Source organism: Triturus cristatus, chromosome 4_1 (genome assembly GCF_964204655.1).
Source record: "Triturus cristatus chromosome 4_1, aTriCri1.1, whole genome shotgun sequence".
Lineage (NCBI taxonomy): Eukaryota > Metazoa > Chordata > Amphibia > Caudata > Salamandridae > Triturus > Triturus cristatus.
In genome coordinates this window covers 1,110,784,908-1,110,805,968 of record NC_140585.1, presented here as the reverse complement: position 1 = coordinate 1,110,805,968, position 21,061 = coordinate 1,110,784,908, and the positions used below count along the sequence as shown (strand labels likewise).

Genomic DNA, 21,061 nt, shown 5'->3' with positions numbered 1-21,061 from the left:
CCAACCTTGCGGACAAAAGACTTTCTTTAAAAACTGGAACCTGCAAGTGCGATGGTCTAACTTAATGAACTATGTGAGAACTTCACCGACCGACCCCAACCACCAATGAGGACAGTTTAAAATTGATATTTGTTACAATTATACGTTGATTTTCCTATAAAAATCCAATAGAATAGTGAGTGGTAGTCGTTCGTGCTTTTTTTTTTCTTTCCCTGACGTTATGCTGACGGAGAGGACGGTGACACTGCAGGACAGTGGTCTCCCTGAATCTTTGACGGACTGAATTGCTGCCCAATTACTGATGAACTGAAATCTTCAATTTAATGGGCATAGATTGACTGGTACGCGCTTATGGTCTCACCCCAATCTATGGGACTGTAGCGTGCTGCAGGACGACCTGATTGACTTAGAGGACGACAATTAGCCAGAATAGGTAAATATGGTGATCTGTGGTTTGAATAACAGTTCATTTTAATTTGCACTAATTGAGATAAAGCTTGTTATTGATTACTGACAAATGAGTTGGGTTGTTTATTCATAGAGAATGTTTAAATCCAAAAATGTAAATTAGAAGGTTTGGGGATCCATCTTACCAAACAACTAAATTAGATCCATCGATTCACGCGGAAGGGATATCTAGAAAGCTAGGTATAGGATGTGTTGGATTATGTATATTTTATGCATAGTTATGTAAATATACTGATCTTTAGGTTATAAGGTATTCCTTTCATGTCAGCGTTTGGAACAATCATCTCTCGGAAAGAACAGACCAATGATGTATGAAAGTTGGTGTTATGGGCCCCACCAGTGAATGTATTGATTGAATGTGTTAGTGAGATATTTGGTCTGTGACGAAGTGAGGGTTTTGAATGCCACGCTGCATCAGTTTTTCTGGTAGTAGTATGATGGTTTTTATTGTTTTGGTTTGGTGATTATTGCTTGTACATTGCTTATTGATCATTGGTTATTGATTGGTATTGATTTATGTACTAACACTCTATGTTGTGTTGCGTCGAGTTCTATGTTGTTTTTACGGCTTCTGGGATGTAGGAAGTTGGAAAATTGTAACGGTTCCGTAGTAGAGCAGAGGTAAGCGCTGCTCTCGAGAAAGACGGAATTGTTGTTACCAGTAGGTACACGGGAAAGCGTGTAACAAGTGAAGTTGCACGACGCATTGTCTGGATTCGATAGCATCCTCTTGTGTTGCCATTAGAGATATTCTCTGTATGAGAGAAGTGTGTATGATAGCGAAAGTTACCTGTGAAATTATGGTCTTAAGTACCAGGAGGCCAGAAGGTACTTTGATAACGCTTATCACTGAAAAGGTAGCAGGTGTTCTCTGAGCTTGCTAGGAGGACAGAGTAGAGGGAAGTGCTACTTTGTTAACAAATGTCATAATTCTGTAGTAGGACAGACTGTTCACTGTTCTCGGGAAAGACAGAATTCTGTGTGAATGTACTATAAATTTCACGTGTGAAAGTGCGTGACTGAAAAGGCATTCAGGCTGATTGCGAAACTCTGGTTTTATTTCTCAGAAGCATTGGGTCTCCAACTAGGTGTCTTAATTCTAGAGAAGCGGTTAGTTAATGCTTGCTAGAAGGGTAAAGTAGAGGGATGTGCTACTTTAGCAACGGAAGTAACGATTCCGTAGTAGGGCAGAGGTAAGCGCTGCTCCCGGGAAAGACAGAATTCTGGTGAAAAAGGTCTTTTACTATTCCTTGGTTAGCGAAGCGGACAATGGTGGCGTTTCTATGTAGTTACTAACAGATTTGTAAAATTTGAAAGTTTGGAAGCTTACCGAGAATTTTTTTTTGTAAAGGAGAGGCAGTAGAATCAGGAGCAGGAGCAGCGGCTGTTGACGTCAGAAAGACCGCGCTGGGATTGGCTAGTCAGCTAGAGACAAAGAAGCTCCTGATTGGTGCATTAGTGTACGCCGCGCTAGGAGTGGAGAATTGTAGGGTGACGTAGATGCTCCTGATTGGTGCGTTAGTGTACGCCGTGCTGGGATTGGAGAATCACAGAGGTGACGCATACGCTCTGGATTGGTGTGTTAGTGTGGGTCGCGCTACGATTGGACAAAATAACAGTACAGTTGTAAGGAGAGACTAGTGATACACGGAAAGTCCGAAAAATGTATTACGATCCATCGGAAAAGGAGAAAAAGTCTTGGTTTGGTAAAATTAAAAGGTGGTTTAAAAAGGACAAACCAATTGGGACAAGGGAAGGACAGTTACTTCCTCCACCGAAAACCCCCGCATCCTTTATGATTGCAAAATATGGATATCATACTTGTATTTGGTTAGACAATTGGGTAAAATATACGAAGGACGACGGAGTCTTGGCTTTCCCAGAACATGGTTCATTTAATTTGGCAGTTCTGAGAAACTTAAGAGAGAAAAGGATGAATTTAGAACCAAGACCTAGACCGACGCAATTTGAAGCATTGACAGAATGGGAAGATGAGATGCATGAGCGAGAGAGACAGTGGAGTGGTGGAAGATATAGGTACATGTTTGGTAGACAGTATGGACATGAAAATCATGATGATCGGATGAGGAGGTGGCAAAATGCTAGTATGACTGAAGGTTTGTTTCCTGTAAGAACTGCAGAGGATAATGGGGGACGAAAATGTACAGAGAAAAGACAATGTAGAATTGAAAGGGTATGGAGAGAATGAATCAGGGGATGATGTTCTTGATGACATGTTTTATAAAAATCCGCCACCGTATCGACCAGAACCAGAAATATTAACACCAAGTGCCCCTATGAAAGAAGCATTACAAATTATTAAGACAGAACCAATGTCACAAGATTTAGAAAAAAGTAACTCCATTAGAGAGGTAGAAAAGAAGTCAGAGAATAGAATAAATAGTGAAAATTCAGCGGAGTTAGCAAAAACAACCTTAGAATTAAATAAGAGAATGGACAAAAAATTTGGAAGCTGTAACAGTTCCAGTGACGATAGGCCCAGTAATGCCTATTTTTGATAAACAAAAAGATAGCGAACATTATTTAACTGTTCCTTATAAGGGCCATAAACAGGTTGAAAGGCCAAAGCCAAGCCAAAATGAAAATCCATGGAGACAGACAATGAGTATGATTGAACCAATTGTGTCAAACAATCCGTTTATAAGCCAAAACTTTTCTGAGAAAAGTGTAACGACAGTAGAGCCGATATTGTAAATACAAAAGAATTCAGAGCAAGATAGTATAGAAAACCCAGTAGGACCATCTACAGGAGAATTAAATGAATGGTTAAGAAGGTTGCAGAGAAAAGATAGGGAATCCCAATCAATAGATGTGGCCAAATTACGAATGGTACTGGAAGAGTTAATAGTAGGAACTATCCCCACAGAGAAATTAAAAACTTACCAAGATGAGGAATTACTATTTTTGTGCAAAAGTGTGACATGGAGAGCAAAAAATCTACATGAGCGACTAGAAGAAGTAGCAAATGAAATGGGAATAGACATTGAAAAGGTAAAGGCTTTACAAAAACCATATCGAATCGATTTCACTGAAAAAGATATTGAAAATTTGAATACCACAGGACGGATACGTCAGATTAAGGAAATAATTGTCTTATTGAGAAAATGGGGAGATGTGGAAGAATGGAGAAGCAGGTGGTACAGGAAGCGAGATGATGCTACAGATAAAAAATTTGCAGCATTTCCTGTAAGAGAAAAGGAAAAGGTAGTAACAGAATGCCCTATGAGAGAAATTCCAGGAGGAGGATACGTACACGTCCCATGGATAAGACAGGACATTTTGTCCTTTACAAATGATTTCCCTTGACTGCGCGAAAAGCCTGTCGAGTGGTACAGGCAGGTGGATAGATTTGTAAAATTGTCTAAAGTATTATGGATTGATTTGAATAGTCTATTTGACATAATAGTACCAGCAGATTTGAGGACAGAGTGTAAGCTCATGATAAATTGGCCAACTCAGGAATACCCTAGGGATCCAAAAACAGGGGCTCCAGACCCCGAGGTAATGAAGAAATATGAACAGGTTATTGCGTTTTTGAAAAACAAGGTACCTCCTAAAGAGACAGATTGGGTAAAGATTCACCGAACACATCAAGAAAGTAAAGAGTCAGTGCATGCATATTACGAAAGTTTAATACTAGCTTTTAAACAGTTTAGTGGAGATGAGAATCTGAGTGAGAAGGATTTGAGTCATTTTGTATGCAGATTTGTATATGGCCTACGTCCAGAAATTAGTGAAATGATAAAACAACATACTGTTGATTGGCAAAATAAGAAAATAGATGAAGTACCAAGACATGCTAAATACTTTAGTGATGAGATTGAGGCAACGCAGCGAAAATTGAAAGAAAAGGCTATGTGGGCACAGGTAAAGGTAGCGGAAAGGAAGGAAGCTCAATTAGCAGAACAAGCGAATAATACAGGAACAAGACAAAAATTTGGCCCTGGGAAGGGAAAGGGAAATATAGAAGAAGCTAAGAAGAAGTTCCCATGCCATAATTGTGGTAGAATAGGGTATTGAAAATCTGAGTGTAAATTTCCCCCAAGTACTAACAATGGAAATCCATCATTGAATCCACAGGTGCAGAATGAGGTGAGTGGTCAACTGCAGCAACAGCAGCAGGTTGTTACACCACAGAATCAGGTGCCAAAACCGCCTTTTCCACAGAGCAGAAACTCTCAGAAGTATAGTAGTGAAACGGGATTCTACAATAAAGAACAGGTAAATAAGCTGCCACGCGCTAGCGCTGTCTCGCAGTATTGGCTACAACGCGATGAGAGTGATTCAGAAGAAAATTATTGACGGTGCCGAAGGGAGGAAGAAGAGTGCGTACTTGGTGGAACTCTAGAAGTAGACCAGACAGGCCCATTTGTAGATGGAAAGGTTAATGATGAAAATATTACTTTCCTAGTTGATACTGGTGCTACTCGATCAACTGTTAGATCAGCTGATGTTAAGAATCTTCCTCTCTTGGATTAAACGATCCAAGTAGTTGGTGTATCCAACAGACAGATTAAAACTTATCTTACAGAACCAGTGAAAGTTAGCATAGGGACATTTTCGGAAATGCACCGCTTTGTCGTGTGCGATACCAGTCCTGTGAATTTATTAGGTAGGGATTTATTGTGCAAAATGAACTGCTCAATATTTTGTAACCCGGATGGGATAGCATTTGAAACACCAGATGATGATGTACTGTATAAGATGACAATAGCTAACAGAGAAAATGAGGTTGTTGAAACCTATGCTGTATTCAACCCAGACAAATTACCTAAAGAATTGAAACAGTCTGTAAAAGCATAAGTTTGGGATTTCACTGGAGAAGATGTAGGACTAATGAGAAATGTAGATCCACGAAAAATAACAGTAAAAGAAGGAATAAGCTATCCAAATGTCCCTCAATATAAATTAACACCTGAAGGAGTAACTCCTGTGATATAGAAAATGATCAGACAAGGAATTTTGAGAGAAATAATGAGTAGTCCATGTAATTCACCAATAATGGGGCTGAAAAAGCCTAATGGGAAATTCAGGATAGTACAAGATTTGAGGAAGATAAATAAAATTGTTGTGTCATGTTGTCCCATTGTACCAAATCCATCAGTGATTCTATATCAGATTCCACATGACGCAGAATGGTACACAGTGATTGATTTGTGCCATGCTTTCTTTTCCATCCCATTACACCATGACAGTCAGCAAAGTTTTGCATTTCGTTTCGGCAAGCGTATTTTGGCCCGGTGCCGAATTCCACAGGGGTATACAGAAAGCCCCTCAATATTCAATCAATTGTTAAAGAGATCTTTGGAGAGTGCACTTTCTGTGGTGCTACAGAAGCATGGAAAACTGAGGAGACCAATTGCATATTTTTCATCAATGCTTGACCCAGTAGCTGTGGCCTTACCTGGGTGTTTGAAAGCAGTAGCTGCTACATGTCGAAGTTTGGAGCAGAGTGAAGGAATTGTGATGGGATATCCAGTGAAAGTGTTTGTACCTCATGATGTGGCGCTCCTTTTAACAAGGAGTCGTACTCAGTATATGACACATAGTCGGCTGACTAAGTATGAAAAGGTCATATCAGGTACAACCAATGTGAGTCTTGTGAGATGTTTAAATGTGAATCCTGCACATTGTTGCCTGACGCTGAGAATGTGGAAGTCAGAGATGAAGCAGATCATGATTGTTTGGATGTGCTTGATTTTTGCACAAAACCACAACCAGATATAAAAGATGTACCTTTACCGGAAAGTGATTTCGTGATGTTTGTTGATGGGTCTTGTTTGAGAACGGATGATGGAATATTAAGTGCAGCACATGCAGTATGCACAGTCACAGCAGTACTGGAAGCATCCTATCTGAAAAGAGTAAAAACAGCCCAAGTAGCAGAGCTAGTGGCCCTAACTAGAGCATGTAAGATTGGGAAAAGTGTGAGAGTGACTGTGATAACTGACAGCCAGTACGGCTTTGGGGTTGTCCATGATTTTGGCCAACTATGGCTGCAGAGAGGTTTCCTAACCTCAAGTGGGACTCCCATTAAGAATTCTGAAGTGGTTGGAAAGTTGCTTGAGGCGATACAGCTGCCTAGGCAATTGGCTGTTGTGAAATGTGCTGCTCATAGTCACGGTGGTGATTATATCACCACAGGAAACAGGTATGCCAACGAGATGGCACAACATTGTGCACGCAATCAGAATTCTATCAATCGGGCTAAGGAGAGGGAAATTAGTTCTTGCTCCTTGATGTTTACTAACATTGTAGGAACATGGGAAGAAGTAAGACAATTGCAGGAAGAGGCAGGAGATGAGGAAATGAAACAGTGGATAAAAGCAGGATGTGCACCAAGAGAGAAAGATCATGTGTGGGTTTATCGAGATGGAAGACCAGTTATGCCTGATAGCATGATGTCTACCATGGCACGGATGTATCATGGTCAGGGACACAAAGGGAGAGACGCTATGATCAGGTCATTTAAACAGACCTGGTACAATGCAAAGTTCAGACTTGTAGCAGAAAGTCTGTGTCAAAGCTGCCTGATATGTCAGCAATACAATCCTGGGAGAAAGACAGTAGTGAGTCTATGAACAATAGGCCGAGAAGGAGGGCCTTTTACCAGAATGCAAGTGGATTTCATTGAGATGCCTCCCTGTAACAGATTGAGGTATGTTTTGGTTATGGTCTGCCTATTCTCCAGATGGTTGGAAGCATTTCCAACAAGAAGAAATGATGGGATGACAGTGGCAAAGCTGCTTTTGAGGGAAATTATTCCTAGATTTGGGTTCCCAGTGACCATTGAATTAGACCAAGGAGGACATTTCCATAATGAGATCATAAAATTGCTTTGTGAAGCATTAAATGTACAACAGAAACTACATTGTGCCTATCGACCAGAGGCTTCTGGTGTGGTTGAACAAATGAATGGTACTATCAAAAATAGGATAGGGAAAATGTGTTTAGCCACAGGTATGAAATGGCCTGATGTCTTGCCTCTGGTATTCATGACTATTAGATCAATTCCAGACAGAACTACAGGGTCGCGCCATGCGACACGTGTTTATACCAGTCAACAAGTTGATGACTATAACTGATGACATGGTATTGGAATACTATAAAAGCCTGGCTGACGCAGTTCATTCTGTGTTTCATCAGGTTGGAGCGGATGCCACCACCCTTGAAAAGAAGCCAGCCCATGATCTGAGCCCAGGGGACTGGGTAAGGATAAAGGTCCACAGAAGAAGAAACTGTTTGGTTCCAAGGTGGGGAAAACCAAGACAAGTCATTCTGACCACGACAACAGCTGTAAAGTGTGCTGGACTGAAAAACTGGATCCATGCAAGTCATACATTGAGAATTCCAAATCCAGTGGACAGCACAGAAAAAGAATATTTTGATGAATCAGAATTTAGTACCGAGTCAGATGACGGAGAGTCAAAGACAAAAGAAAACTCTGAAAGGGGGGAAACAGAACCAAGTCTAACATTAATCCCCATAAATAGCTCTCTGAGAAGAAGATTGCAGATTTCTGATACCAGTTTAGATTCCGAAAACGAACAAGGAACGCAATGTTCCAGAAAAGAACATGGAAAGAGCAGAGAAAAGGACAGTGAAGAAACAATAAAAGAGATTAGTGAAAAGGAAGTACCAGATGAAAGGTTGAGAGAAATTCCACCTGAAATAACTAATTTAAGTGAACAAAGGACAGGTACAGAGAGAGAGGGACAGATTACTGCGGAAGACCCCCGAGGAGGCGTAAGGAACTGCAACATCCAGTTAGGTGAAGGGACAAGTAGTCAGCAGGAAGATTGCGTGTCGGAGATTCGAGGAGGGACAGAAGTAGGGAAAATAAAACAAGTGGTGCAAAAGGAAATTGTTGAAAGCAAAAAGCAAGTTGAGACAGAGTCTGAAGAAATCAAAGATGAAGGTCGAGTTCTAAGGAAAAGAGCTTGGAGTACTGAAAAGAATGACAAAGGAAGCAAGTTAAAAAGAGCTGCAAAAGACGACGTCTGGCCGAATAACAAAGAAATTGAGATATCGACTGACACAAGTAAATTCACCAAGGGCTGAACAGGTGAATGAAGTGATGAGTCAGGAGAAATCAAAAGAAGAAGAAACCATTGTGAATAAAGAAAGCAAAAGAGTAAGGAAACCTAACCAGAAGTATAAGTCACCGGAATGGACGTAAGTGGCTCTGCCTGAAAGAGGAAAAGAGGCAGATAGTCAAGGAAATCCAGAGGAGACTGTACTGAAAGTGGTTGAAGAAGAGGAAGAATCAGAAATCCTGAGAGTTCTCTTGTCCGACATTGGGGAAGAAGAAACGGAAGTTCAGGAAATTCTGTATTTGGATCACGAAAAGACAGCAAAAGATGATGAAATGCCAAACTGAATAGACCAAGAGAGTTGCTGATGAAGAAACAATAAAATAAGACAAAAGGATAAAAACTGGTAGAACCAAGTAGGTGCTTAGAGCCTTGGATTAGAAAACTAGTTGTGAAGTAGAAGAGGCTATGTCACAAGACACGGTCCATTTTAGCAAAGATGGCTAACATAGATAGTAGCAAAGGTAGATGTACATTTTTGAAGAAATGGTGCAAAATGTGTTGCTGCTGTACAGGATTACTAATGCTTCTGTGGAGCATACTTGCTCTTTTGATCTCTTTTAAAGTTATTATAGATACACTAGAAGGACATATTGAGAACCACACTAATATAGGGAAAATTCAAAGGGTAGTACAGACTGAAAAGAATAAAAATTACTTACATAAAGATAGGTCTATAACTGATTTTTCTAACACTGTGTTTTCAAAATTATTGTATGAATATGTAAAAACAATGGATGTAAGGGACTGCTACGTCTGTATGCAGTTACCTGCCTCTGTTTCGGAAGGAGTGATTTATCATCACCTTCCCGTAACATATGGAATAACATGTAGTGTAATAGCTAGTTTATTTTATCAAACAGGAAAATTAGAATATTATTTTTCAGATGTAGATAACATTTTTGCGCAAGTACCTGCAATTAATAAACTAAACAAAGTAAAACCTGCAAAGGTATTAGGTGAATTTTTCTTAGAAACTAAAGAACTAACATTAGAATATATATTTAAAAACAATTTGACTTGCAGTTTAAAGAAAGAGGAAAAGACATTCTTAGACATGGTTGAAGAAAGGAGACTGAAAATGCAGGGAAAGGCATCTGAAGGAAAGGTGGAGAAGACAGTCTGGGATGTAGAGAATGAAAAACATTTGAAGGGTGAAGCTAGTCCAACTATGGCTTTAGATTGGCCTCAGAAAGGGAAATTATGTATTAGAAGGAATCAAACTGTATATGATAATTACTTCTTAGGTAACAGTGAGTGCCATGATACATACCGAATCATGGGTGGATGGGGATATAAAGGCGGAAGAGATCCAGTTTTCCCTGGATTATATTTTATCTGTGGGAACAGGGCATATTATCGTTTGCCAGACCATTGGTATGGCACATGTTACGTAGGCCTGGTTTTTCCGAAGATCTTTCATATGGATAGAGGAGAAGATGGTGTACATAGTTTAGGTAATTATTTAACACGTAGTAAGAGAGAATCTTGGACAGAAATTGTGGGTGAAATTTTTGGAGCATTGATACCAGCAGTGGGAATATCTCTGAATGCAAACAAAATCAGAAAATTATCTACCGTAGTGGATCGCTTGTCAACAAGCACCGCTGGTGGATTTTTATTGGTAAACACTGAAATGGTTGCCATGCGTGCTATGGTAATGAAAAATAGACTTGCCCTTGATATATTATTGGCAAAAGAGGGTGGAGTCTGTGGAATGCTGAAAGTTCAACATTGTTGTACTTACATTCCTGATGAAAGTAGAGATCTTAAAATCTATATAAAAAATATTACAGAATTGTATGACGAAACTACACCACTGGAGGTTGAAGGTGTTTGGGAGAGGATTGGAAAGAAGATATCAGCTATTAAAAATTTCTTAGTAAAATGAGGTAGTACATTCATAGCAAAAACCAAAGGAAATGATGGACGGAGTGTTGAACATTGCAAGCACTCACCCCCAGTCAACTGATCTGGGTTTAATCCATCACCGTTCTTTAGCCCACTCTGCCACCCCAGTTCAGACATGGCCATATGCAAATCAGTCTGACCCTGTGCCTCATGGGAACAGTCCAGCCCGAACTGCCAAGCCATGTCTTCCCTGGACCGGAAACAAGCTTCCTAGGAGCGGTTTCTGGCATTTCAGCCGACTTCAGCCAGGCTTGCTTGAATCCAGTGCCAAAGTGAGCAAGGGACTCACATCTGAGCATACCCTGCCAACTTATGGCGAACAAAGCAAAAACCAAAGGAAATGATGGACGGAGTGTTGAACATTGCAAGCACTCACCCCCAGTCAACTGATCTGGGTTTAATCCATCACCGTTCTTTAGCCCACTCTGCCACCCCAGTTCAGACATGGCCATATGCAAATCAGTCTGACCCTGTGCCTCAAGGGAACAGTCCAGCCCGAACTGCCAAGCCATGTCTCGAACTGCCAAGCCATGTCTTACCTGGACCGGAAACAAGCTTCCTAGGACCGGTTTCTGGCATTTCAGCCGTCTGGTTTTTGCGTAGTACATTCATAGGCAAAATATTATTTCCATTAACATGTGTAATCTCCATAATATTAGTGATAACATTAGGTTGTATTTGTTGTAAAAACAATAAAAATCAGAAAAGATTAAAAAAAAAAACTCTAAGGAGAAAAGACAAGAAACAAGAAAGGGAATTGGATGAAATAGAATTAGAAGAGTTTAAAGAAGGTATGTATGAATCAGCAAAGAGAGAAGAAATAGGGGAAACTGAATTATGAATAAGAGCAAGAAATAATTTCAAGATTTCCGTAAAGAAAAAAACAAAATTTTGATGGTGTGGTGATAAAATCACCAAAGGGGGGATTGCTGGAGCGGGTAATGCAAAATTTTGTATACCCTCCCCATTTGCATGTCCATACTCAATAATCAATTAATTATAACCGTATTAAGCGTTTGAAGTGAAATACTAAATAATCCTACTAATGTATGAATTACACGTGGGATTTGCATTTGCATGGCCAAATTAATTTGTTAACTAAAATATGTATGCATACTAATATTAGAAAAATTAGAATATTGCATGTTATATGTTGCTTTGTGACGTAATTGTAAGTTGCGTTAAATGGTGAGTATAAACGCTTTGAATGTTGCTATCATGCTAGATAATTACATACACATAGGGGAATTAGTGAGGGTTTAACATTTTATTAGTCATTTCCATGTTTTAATTACGTTTTGAGTTTGTTTCACTTAAGTTGACCATTCGGGCCTTCATAAAGATGGCTGCCCCTTTGAATTGACGCGACTGACAACACTCCACGAGGTTCTGGGTGAAGTGCGCCTGCGCTAACATTGAGCAACAGTGGCCTCGTCCTGACCCCAGGCAAACTGTACCCACCAAGGACACACTGGGAAGGTGCCAACCTTGCGGACAAAAGACTTTCTTTTAAAACCGGAACCAGCAAGTGCGATGATCTAACTTAATGAACTATGTGAGAACTTCACCGACCGACCCCAAGTCCACCAATAAGGACAGTCTAAAGTTAATATTTGTTACAATTGTACGTTGATTTTCGTATAAAAATCCAATAGAATAGTGAGTAGTAGTCGTTCGTGCTCTTTTTCTTTCCCTGAAGTTATGCTGACGGAGAGGACGGTGACACTGCAGGACAGCTGTCTCCCTGAATCTTTGACGGACTGATATGCTGCCCAATTTCCTGATTAACTGAAATCTTCAATTTAATGGGCATAGATTGACTGGTACGCGCTTATGGTCTCAACCCAATCTATGGGACTGTAGAGTGCTGCAGGACGACCTGATTAACTTAGATGATGACAATTAGCCAGAATAGGTAAATATGGTGATCTGTGGTTTGAATAACAGTTCATTTTAATTTGCACTAATTGAGATAAAGCTTGTAATTGATTATTGACAAATGAGTTGGGTTGTTTATTCATAGAGAATGTTTAAATCCAAAAATGTAAATTAGAAGGTTTGAGGATCCATCTTACCAAACAACTAAATTAGATCCATCGATTCACGCGGAAGGGATATCTAGAAAGTTAGGTATAGGATGTGTTGGATTATGTATATTTTATGCATAGTTATGTAAATATACTGATCTTTAGGTTATAAGGTATTCCTTTCATGTCAGCGTTTGGAACAATCATCTCTCGGAAAGAACAGACCAATTATGTATGAAAGTTGGTGGTATGGGCCCCACCAGTGAATGTATTGATTTAATGTGTTAGTGAGATATTTGGTCTGTGACGAAGTGAGGGTTTTGAATTCCACGCTGCATCAATAGTACTGTATGCTCTGATGTACCTATACCACCTTCTAATGCAGAAGAAAATGAAAAAAATTCCAAAGACCAGGTGATCTCTTACCTGTTTCCTCTGACTAAAACATGTGAACTGCCAAATGGTAAAGGGAGTCTGGTCATCAGAGACTCTAAGATAAGCAGTACTCTTAGCCATCCTGAAGAAAGTGCTTCAGTGTGTTTTAATGAGCCAAGGAACTGTGAAGATTTCACTATTGACAACAGGGAATCTACTGTTCACGGGTTATCGCCATTCCAAGACATTAAAGTCTATCATCCTTGTGCCTCTCTGCCATCAGCTTGTTTGCTTTCAAAGTCTCCAGAGTCCTCAGCCGGCCTGCTGCTTTCAGAGTCTCCAGAGTCCTCAGCCTTCCTGCCATCTGAGACCGAGCCTGCAGAATTCCTGCCATCTGAGCCCGAGCCTGTTGAGCCCGAGCCTGTTGCCTTCCTACCATCTGAGCCCGAGCCTGCAGCCTTCCTGCCATCTGAGCCAGAGCTTCCAGCCTGTCTGCCTCCAGAGCCAGAGCTTCCAGCCTGTCTGCCTCCAGAGCCAGAGCTTCTAGACTGTCTGCCTTCAGAACTTCCAGCCTGTCTGCCTCCAGAACCGGAGCTTCCAGCCTGCCTGCCTTCCAAACCGGAGCTTCCAGGCTCCCTGCCTTCCAAACCGGAACTTCCAGGCTCCCTGCCTTCAGCACCGGAGCTTCCATGCTCCCTGCCCTCAGCACCGCAGCTTCCAGGCTCCCTGCCTTCAGCACTGGAGCTTCCAGACTCCATGCCTTCAGCAACGGAACTTCCAGGCTCCCTGCCTTCTGGCCTTGAGCCTCTATATTGCCTACTTTGTGACCCTGTGTTTCCAGTTTGCAAGCCTTCAGAGGTCTCAGTACGTATACATTCAGAGACTGAATCTCCAGCATCAGAGACAAAACTCTCAACATGTAAGCCTCCAGGACCTGGGTCTCCTGCTACCTGCTTCCAAAGACTCCGGCATGTGAGTATTTTGTATGTTTTACTCCAGGGCCAGAACTTCAGGTCTGCTTCCTGTGACCTCCTCCTTTTTCAGGAAGTTTGCCTTTGACCTCTGCGCCTCCTACCAATCCTTTATCTGCTTTTGACCCTACAGTCAATCTGCCTTTGTTTTCAGAGTGCTACTCTAGCCTGCCATCATCAGGACTTCAAACACTTTTAATTCAGGCTTCTAAGCCCCTGTCACTGGATTTGGACTCTTCAAGTTCTGCATTCAATACTGCTGATATTTTACAGCCTATTATCCAACCCTCCAGAACATCACAGTTTTCCTGCAGTCCTCTCGCATCTTGCACTACATTTACGATGGAAACGGACTCACTTATGAGGAGCAAAGGCTTTGAATCCAGTTCCAGATTCTGGGAGAGGGTCTTTGGAGGTGGTGTACTGTCACAACTTGCTCCCTGCGTTCCTGTGTCCACCACCAGGGGGCTGAATTGTGGGGCTCTCCAGTGTCATAATAAGCTACTGGACCCTTTCCTGCATATTCTAACTTTCAGCCATTTGGACAGTTTTTGGGAATTGACATCCATTCCCAATCCATGCCGGGTTTTGTGAAAGCCAGCCTGCTCATACTTGAAGCCAGCCTGCTCATGTTTGGAACTCCACTACCTAGAGTTCCCTGCTCACTGCTTCGTCTCCACCCCTGCAGGCCAAGGATGGGTGGAGGAATTCAGCTCACCTGTGGCTGGCGGCTGCTAGCCTGCTCACACCTGCTGCATGTGATTACTGTGAGCTCTTTTAAGCCCCATTTCCCTTCAGGCCAAGGTTGGTCATTGTAGCTGTTTTCCGGTGATCCTTGTTTCCAGTGTTTCCTGAGATTTTAATATCCTTGTTTCCAGTGATTCCTGAGTTCCTGAGCTATAGCTATTACTTGTACCTGAATTAGCACTGCCTGCAGTGCTACCTTGTTTCCTGAGTTTCCAAGCTATAGTTATTCTTTGTTCCTTTTCCTGGGCTTCAGCTATTCTTGTTCCTGATTTGCACCGCTTGCCGTGCTCTCTTGACTCCTTGTTTCCTGAGCTGTAGCTATTTCCTGTTTCTTGAACCAGTACTGCCTGTAGTGCTACCTTGACTTCTGAGCCTTAGCATTTCTTGTTCCTGAACTGCAGCAGTTTCCCTCCTCCTGAACTAGCACTGCCTGCAGTGCTACCTTGACTCCTGAGCCTTAGCATTCCTTGTTCTTCAAATGCAGCAGTTTCCCTTCTCCTGAACTAGCACTGCCTGCAGAGCTACCTTGACTCCAGAAGGTGTGGTAAATTCCCTCTTCCCAAACTAGCACTGCCTGCAGTGCTACCTTGACTCCTGAGCCTTGGCTCAATAATTGTTCCTGCCCAAGCACTGTCTTTTATGCTACTTTGTTTCCTTGATTCCTTAACCTGCACTATTCTAGTATACCCTTCTGTATATCCTTTTCCAGTCCCTGCCTTTCTTCCCATTTCCATGGTTTCAGTTCTAGTTTGCTGTCGTCCTATTCTACTGTCTTGCTTCTGTTAACTTGTATGTTTGTTACCTGCTTTCTGCCAAGTGTGCCCTGTAATGTCCTTTCTTTCCTGTTAAGCACTCCTCCTTGCTAGCTCCTTGTCTATTGTGCTTGTGTTTAGTTCTACCCTTTTGCTGTTACTGTCTTGCGTGTTCCTGTTTGATGGCCAGGATCCGTGGGTACAGCTGACTACCTAGGTGGTGTTTCTTGTTCATTGTGATTATTGTCTTTGAGTTACATTTATAACATAACCTTAGGAATAAGCTCCACAGACCCTGCCTTTGCATGCATATGCTATATGTGGGAATTCGCAGTCAGTATCTGTAACAGCAATTGTGGGTGAGAAACTTACTGAGCTTCAGTCTTACCGTGTGGAGCTCCTGAGTGCTTTACCCCACACTCCCCTTTATTGTTAATGTTATATTATACATACGTCTTGCACGTCCGTCCTGGGTGTAGTTAGTCTGAATGCTAAATTGCCTTGTGAGTGCCCTTCCTTTCTGAGTCCTAGCGATCTTGTTCACTTGTACAGGCTTCCCCTTGGATCCCTTTTCCTCTTCTGACTTCTTGTGTGATCCTAGGCAGCGCTGTATTTCCCTCTGTGTACATTTTCTACCCCGTTCCCAGTCCTTGCCCAAGTCCCTGACTGTGTTCCTGACAGTCAGTGTGGAGAGCAGTCCGTGTGATAGAGTAACTCTGAAGTAAATGCTGGACTGTAAGCACCCTATATTCACAAAGTCCCCCCTTTCTCTCTTTCTTTTACCTCTCTAATCTTCTGTCCCAAAATACACAATTCTAATATTTAATAAAAACAAGATTACTTTGCCGCTGTTATTCTTTCTTTCTCATGATGTTGTAGACCAACATTGAAACTGGGCACTAAAACATTTACTCTTTTTTAAGTGACTATGTTAGCAGCTGTAAACTGTTGCATTAAAAAAAAGATTACCTTGCAAGACAGCCACGAGTCCAGTGCTGAGGCCCGAGACAATATCACTGAGTAACCATTCCTTCACTCGGTAGCCTCGGAGCCAAGAGAAAACCGGGAAAAGGGTTAGGGCAATGTGCTTGGCTTTTTGGCGGGAACAGCTGAAAATAAATGAAAAGAAAAGTTTAGTCAACAAAGGGTTCCAAGCAGCTGAATATAAAGTTAATTTGGTGCGTCTCCAGCAAAACCAACTGATTTCTCATTGCAGCAGTTACCTGCCACCCTCTGCCCACAGGTGCAACCCCAAATTGTTGAACAAACTGACATTCCACCTCCAGAACAAAGCCAATAACATTTTGATTTTTACTTATGGAGCAACATACCTGTTTCCAAAACAGCAACAGACGTTACTGAGAATATGCAACCACTTTGATTTCTGCAGATAGTGGTCTGCCACACACAGGCTGCCACATGCTTGACCTTATCTTCAGCTATAACTTTGAAACCTCTCACCTGGCAGTACAGCCTCAAATATGGTCATACAATTCTTTCATCCTTATTAACCTGACCAACCTCTCAGACAAGCCCATCCCCCACCACGCTATCAACATCCCTACAGATATCTTGCAGACTATGTACAAAAGAGTCAAAGCCATGCAACTTGTCTTAAATGACAGTCTCTCTGTTGAACAATTTGTACCTAAATATAACAGAGACCTTAGACATCATTGCTCCTGTCAAATCCCAAAAATCAATCAAGGCATTAGAGCAAAGGGTTTGTTATGAATTATCTGAAAAGAGATGCATCAAACACAACCAAGTCATAGACCATAGCAGACAAAAATTGTGGCAAGAATAACACAGATGTAAAGAGGTATTTCACATCTAAAATGAACTAGCTAACCTTGATGTGTTAAAAAGCCATCCCTCTTCATCCCAAAACCCTGTATAGAACAAATGGAGTATTCAAACCCTTAGAGCCGCATTTAGGGATTGGTCGATGTGTTACTCCATAACAACACAATGATATCCTGTCTCCTGTATTACAAGTGCATTCTATTATTTCCTATGCAGTTTTTAATAAGGGTGTCATGCTGTGATGAAGTAAGAAGCCCACCAAACCCTATATCAGGCCTGAAATGTCGTAAATTCTGAATTCTAAAATTCTCAATGCCATCTTGTCTTATATGTTAAAATATGATAAACACCTTCCCTAGATTAGAAACCATACCTGCCCCTTTAATGTATGCTATTATCACCCCACTTATGAAAAAGAGCCGGACACCGTCTCTTACAATGTTGAAAAACAACTGTCCCATTTTAACTCTGTCATCCTCAACACTATAGACAAGGCAGCTCCTATGAAGCTTCAAACCCACCCTCCTAAATCCACTCCCTCAAACTGGTACTCCCCCGCCTTGCAGGATGAAAATAGTCAATGCAAGAAGCTAGAGCGGACTTGGCGACTCTCCCACAATGAGCAAAATAAAGTTAGCTACAAGACCGCTCTGACCTCATACCACAAAAATATTAAAAATGCTCGCAAACTCCACATTTCATCCCAATTAGATCAAGCAGGAAACAACTCCAGGACTCTCTTTCAAATTCTGAAATATTTTACCAATCCTAAAGCCTGTGATACTGCAGAAACTCTATCACAATCTCTGTGCGATAACATTGCCTCTTTTTTTATTCTGAAAAATGAAAACATTTATCAGAAAATTATCTCAGCGAACGTTTCCTCCCCCTCTTCCATAGCGGACCATACTAGCCATCTAAACACTCCCTTCCAACTCCACAGCTTTCCTTCTCTCGCCGTTACAGGAGTCATATCCCTTCTCAAATGTACTAAATCAGGCTCCCCCCTTGACATCATCCCTGCCAAAGTATCTTCTAGATTCTCGACCCAACTCGCATTACCCATCTGCTCTATCCTCCACAGCTTCTTGAGCTCAGGCAGACTTCCTTTCGGAATGGAAAAATGCTCAGATAATCCCCATCCCCAAAAACCTTAAAATTCAGACTTCTGAACTGACTAACTACCGCCCCATCTTCCTGCTTCCCCTACAGAGTAAGCTCATTGAGAGACACATTAATAAACATCTGTCTGCGTTCATTGAATCCACTCACCTTCTTGATATTTCCCAGTCGGGCTTTCGGGCCAAACATAGTACTGAGACTGCCTTAGTGGAGGTGACTGATAACGTCAGGATGGCACTGGACAAAGGTCAAGCAGCACTTCTGGTGCTGCGTGACCTTTCAGCAGCATTCGACACTATCTCACATCAGATCCTGCTGGAGAGGCTACAAGACATAGGCATTCAGGGACTCGCATTGAAGTGGATGACAGATTTCCTAACTGATAGAACCCAAACCGTCACCTTGGGCTCCTTTAAATCTGCCCCTTCCCAGGTTACCAAGGGGGTCTCCCAGGGCTCGTGCTTGAACCCCATTCTTTTTAACATTTATGTGACCCCCCCTGGCCAAACTTATGAGGAACTTGGGATTCAATCCCATTTCATATGCAGACGATACCCAACTCCTCCTCACCTTTGACAAGAACAGACCTGACATCCAACTCATCTTCTCCAAGGGCATGATGGCTATTGCCTCCTGGATGCAAAGCAATTTCCTTCAATTAAACTCCGAAAAATCTGAAATCATGCTGTTTGAAGGTGCTGCCATATGCTGGTCACCTACCTGGTGGCCTGAGGAGTTGGGTAAAGCCCCGTCGCCTAAGGAAGTGGTCAAGAACCTAGGTATCAGAATCAATCAGAAGCTCACTCTAGATGCTCACGCCAACTCCACTACTGGCACCTGCTACTATATTTTAGGTCTACTTAGGAGAATTTTTCCTCTACTACCCCCTTCTATGAAAAAAACGCTGATGCAAGCCCTGATACTAAGTAGAATAGACTACTGTAATGCCCTGCTTCTTTCTGCCAATGAAGCCTCCCTTAACAAACTACAGGTTGTACAAAACACGGCTGCCCGCCTAGTTGCGAGCGTCCCTCCTAGAACCCCCTCTATTCCCCTTCTTAAAAAAACTCCACTGGCTCCCTGTAAGAAAGCGAGTGAAATTTAAGATAGGCTGTACTGTCTTCAAGGCCTTAAACGACCTAAGCCCGTCCTATATCTCTAGTAAGATAACTAATTACACCGCTTTGCTCTCTCTTAGGTCAGGTTCTAAACGCCTACTCTGCATCCCTAGAATCAAAAAATCACGCAGCGGCGGCAAAGCATTCACATATCTGGCCCCTGCTTTTGGAATTAATTACCTCTTCAACTTCGCGACTGTTCGACCATCTCACATTTCAGAAAACTCCTCAAAACCCACCTCTTTTAACACTGTTTTGTTTTGACTGTGTTAGCTTTACCGTCCAAGCACAGAGATACCCCTTGGGGTGATTCAGCGCTGTACAAACCTATAAATAAAAAAAATAAAAAAACAGACCCGAAGATTCTTGCAATCGACACCCTCCCTTTCCCTCAGGCAGATTCTAGAAAAGGAATTGATGTCAGAGCTCCAAGACTACATGGAACTAAACCATCTCCTTGGCGTCCACCTGTACAAGCCTATGAGAAATTCCAAAATAGCCATGCCAGATATTAGGCAGCAGCTCCTTGTCCCACTGAATGATGACAAGAATTAGCCCATAAAGTCCTCAACCTGTGCACATTCTATGACACTTTTGAGAACACAATACTGCAGATCAGTAAACAAGAATGACAGAAGTAATGCACCTGCATCTTATACTTCCTTTTGAACTGCAGTAAAATTTTTAGGACTTGAAAAAGTGCATAATTCATACGTCTGATATTGTATGGTGACCCACAAGGGTTATTCTTACCTTACCTTACCTCCTGTTCAATATCAGAGTATTTCCTTTGGCACACCTTCTCAAGCAGTATCAAATACATTTTTAAATGTAGCAGATGAAATATAAGTCCATTTCTAGCTAGAAAACAATCTAAATAAATTTGCTGACATCACTTCTTGCCTGGTCAACGTCCTCAACTGGATAACACAGTGATTTCTCTCTGTAAATAGAACTAAGACTGTGTGGGGGAGTAGTTTGACGGCAAGAGAGATGGCGGCTGGCTGACGCCTATCCGGAGCAAGACCCAAGGATGTTTGCGCTGACGGGCATCAATAGCGCCCGGTCACTTTTCCAAACCTCATGACTTTGTTCTTGATGACCTCTGGACCATTGCGACACACCTCATGCAGCCGCGGTAAGCCCGAATGGCGCTTCTTCTTTTCAAAATGCGTGGCGCGTCTCCGTGACTGGATTTGCGGCTGCAATTTTGCATCTTTACCACGTTCAATGCGTTTATAGGCACCGCTGCTCTTTTTTCTATCAGAGGCATGCTGGAACATTAATTAGTCCTTTTGCGGGCTTTGTACCACCATTTTTCATTGCCATTTTGCTTTCCTCTACAAATGTTGTCGTTTTTTTTCTAGATTTTACAACATTTTTTAAGCTTCTTGATGTTTTTTCAATTCTCTTCATGTGACTATTCTTTATATCACTGTGGGAACTCTACCAATATTATACCTATGCAAGAGTAGATATTCCTCTGCAATTTCGACAGTTTGTGCTTTCCCCATTTCTACTGTTCAAATAGCAATGTTTCTTGTATGACTGTTTCACTAACTTTATACAGCGAATAAGCTTCTCTTGCTGTAACACACATGTCTATGGGGAGAATCAATTCTGGTAGAGGCGCGTTTTTTTCGTCCACCC

At 41.8% G+C, this 21,061-nt stretch overlaps 1 protein-coding gene across 1 annotated transcript in view; it reads right to left on the bottom strand.

Annotated features, from left to right (window-relative positions):
* The window catches only part of LOC146856095 (chloride anion exchanger-like), a 503,531-nt gene that overhangs the window by 438,918 nt on the left and 43,552 nt on the right, over positions 1-21,061 (bottom strand). The window contains exon 3 of the mRNA XM_085654115.1: positions 16,335-16,474. Coding sequence (XP_085510241.1) covers positions 16,335-16,474 — 140 coding nt within the window. The remainder of the gene's footprint in view (positions 1-16,334; positions 16,475-21,061) is intronic.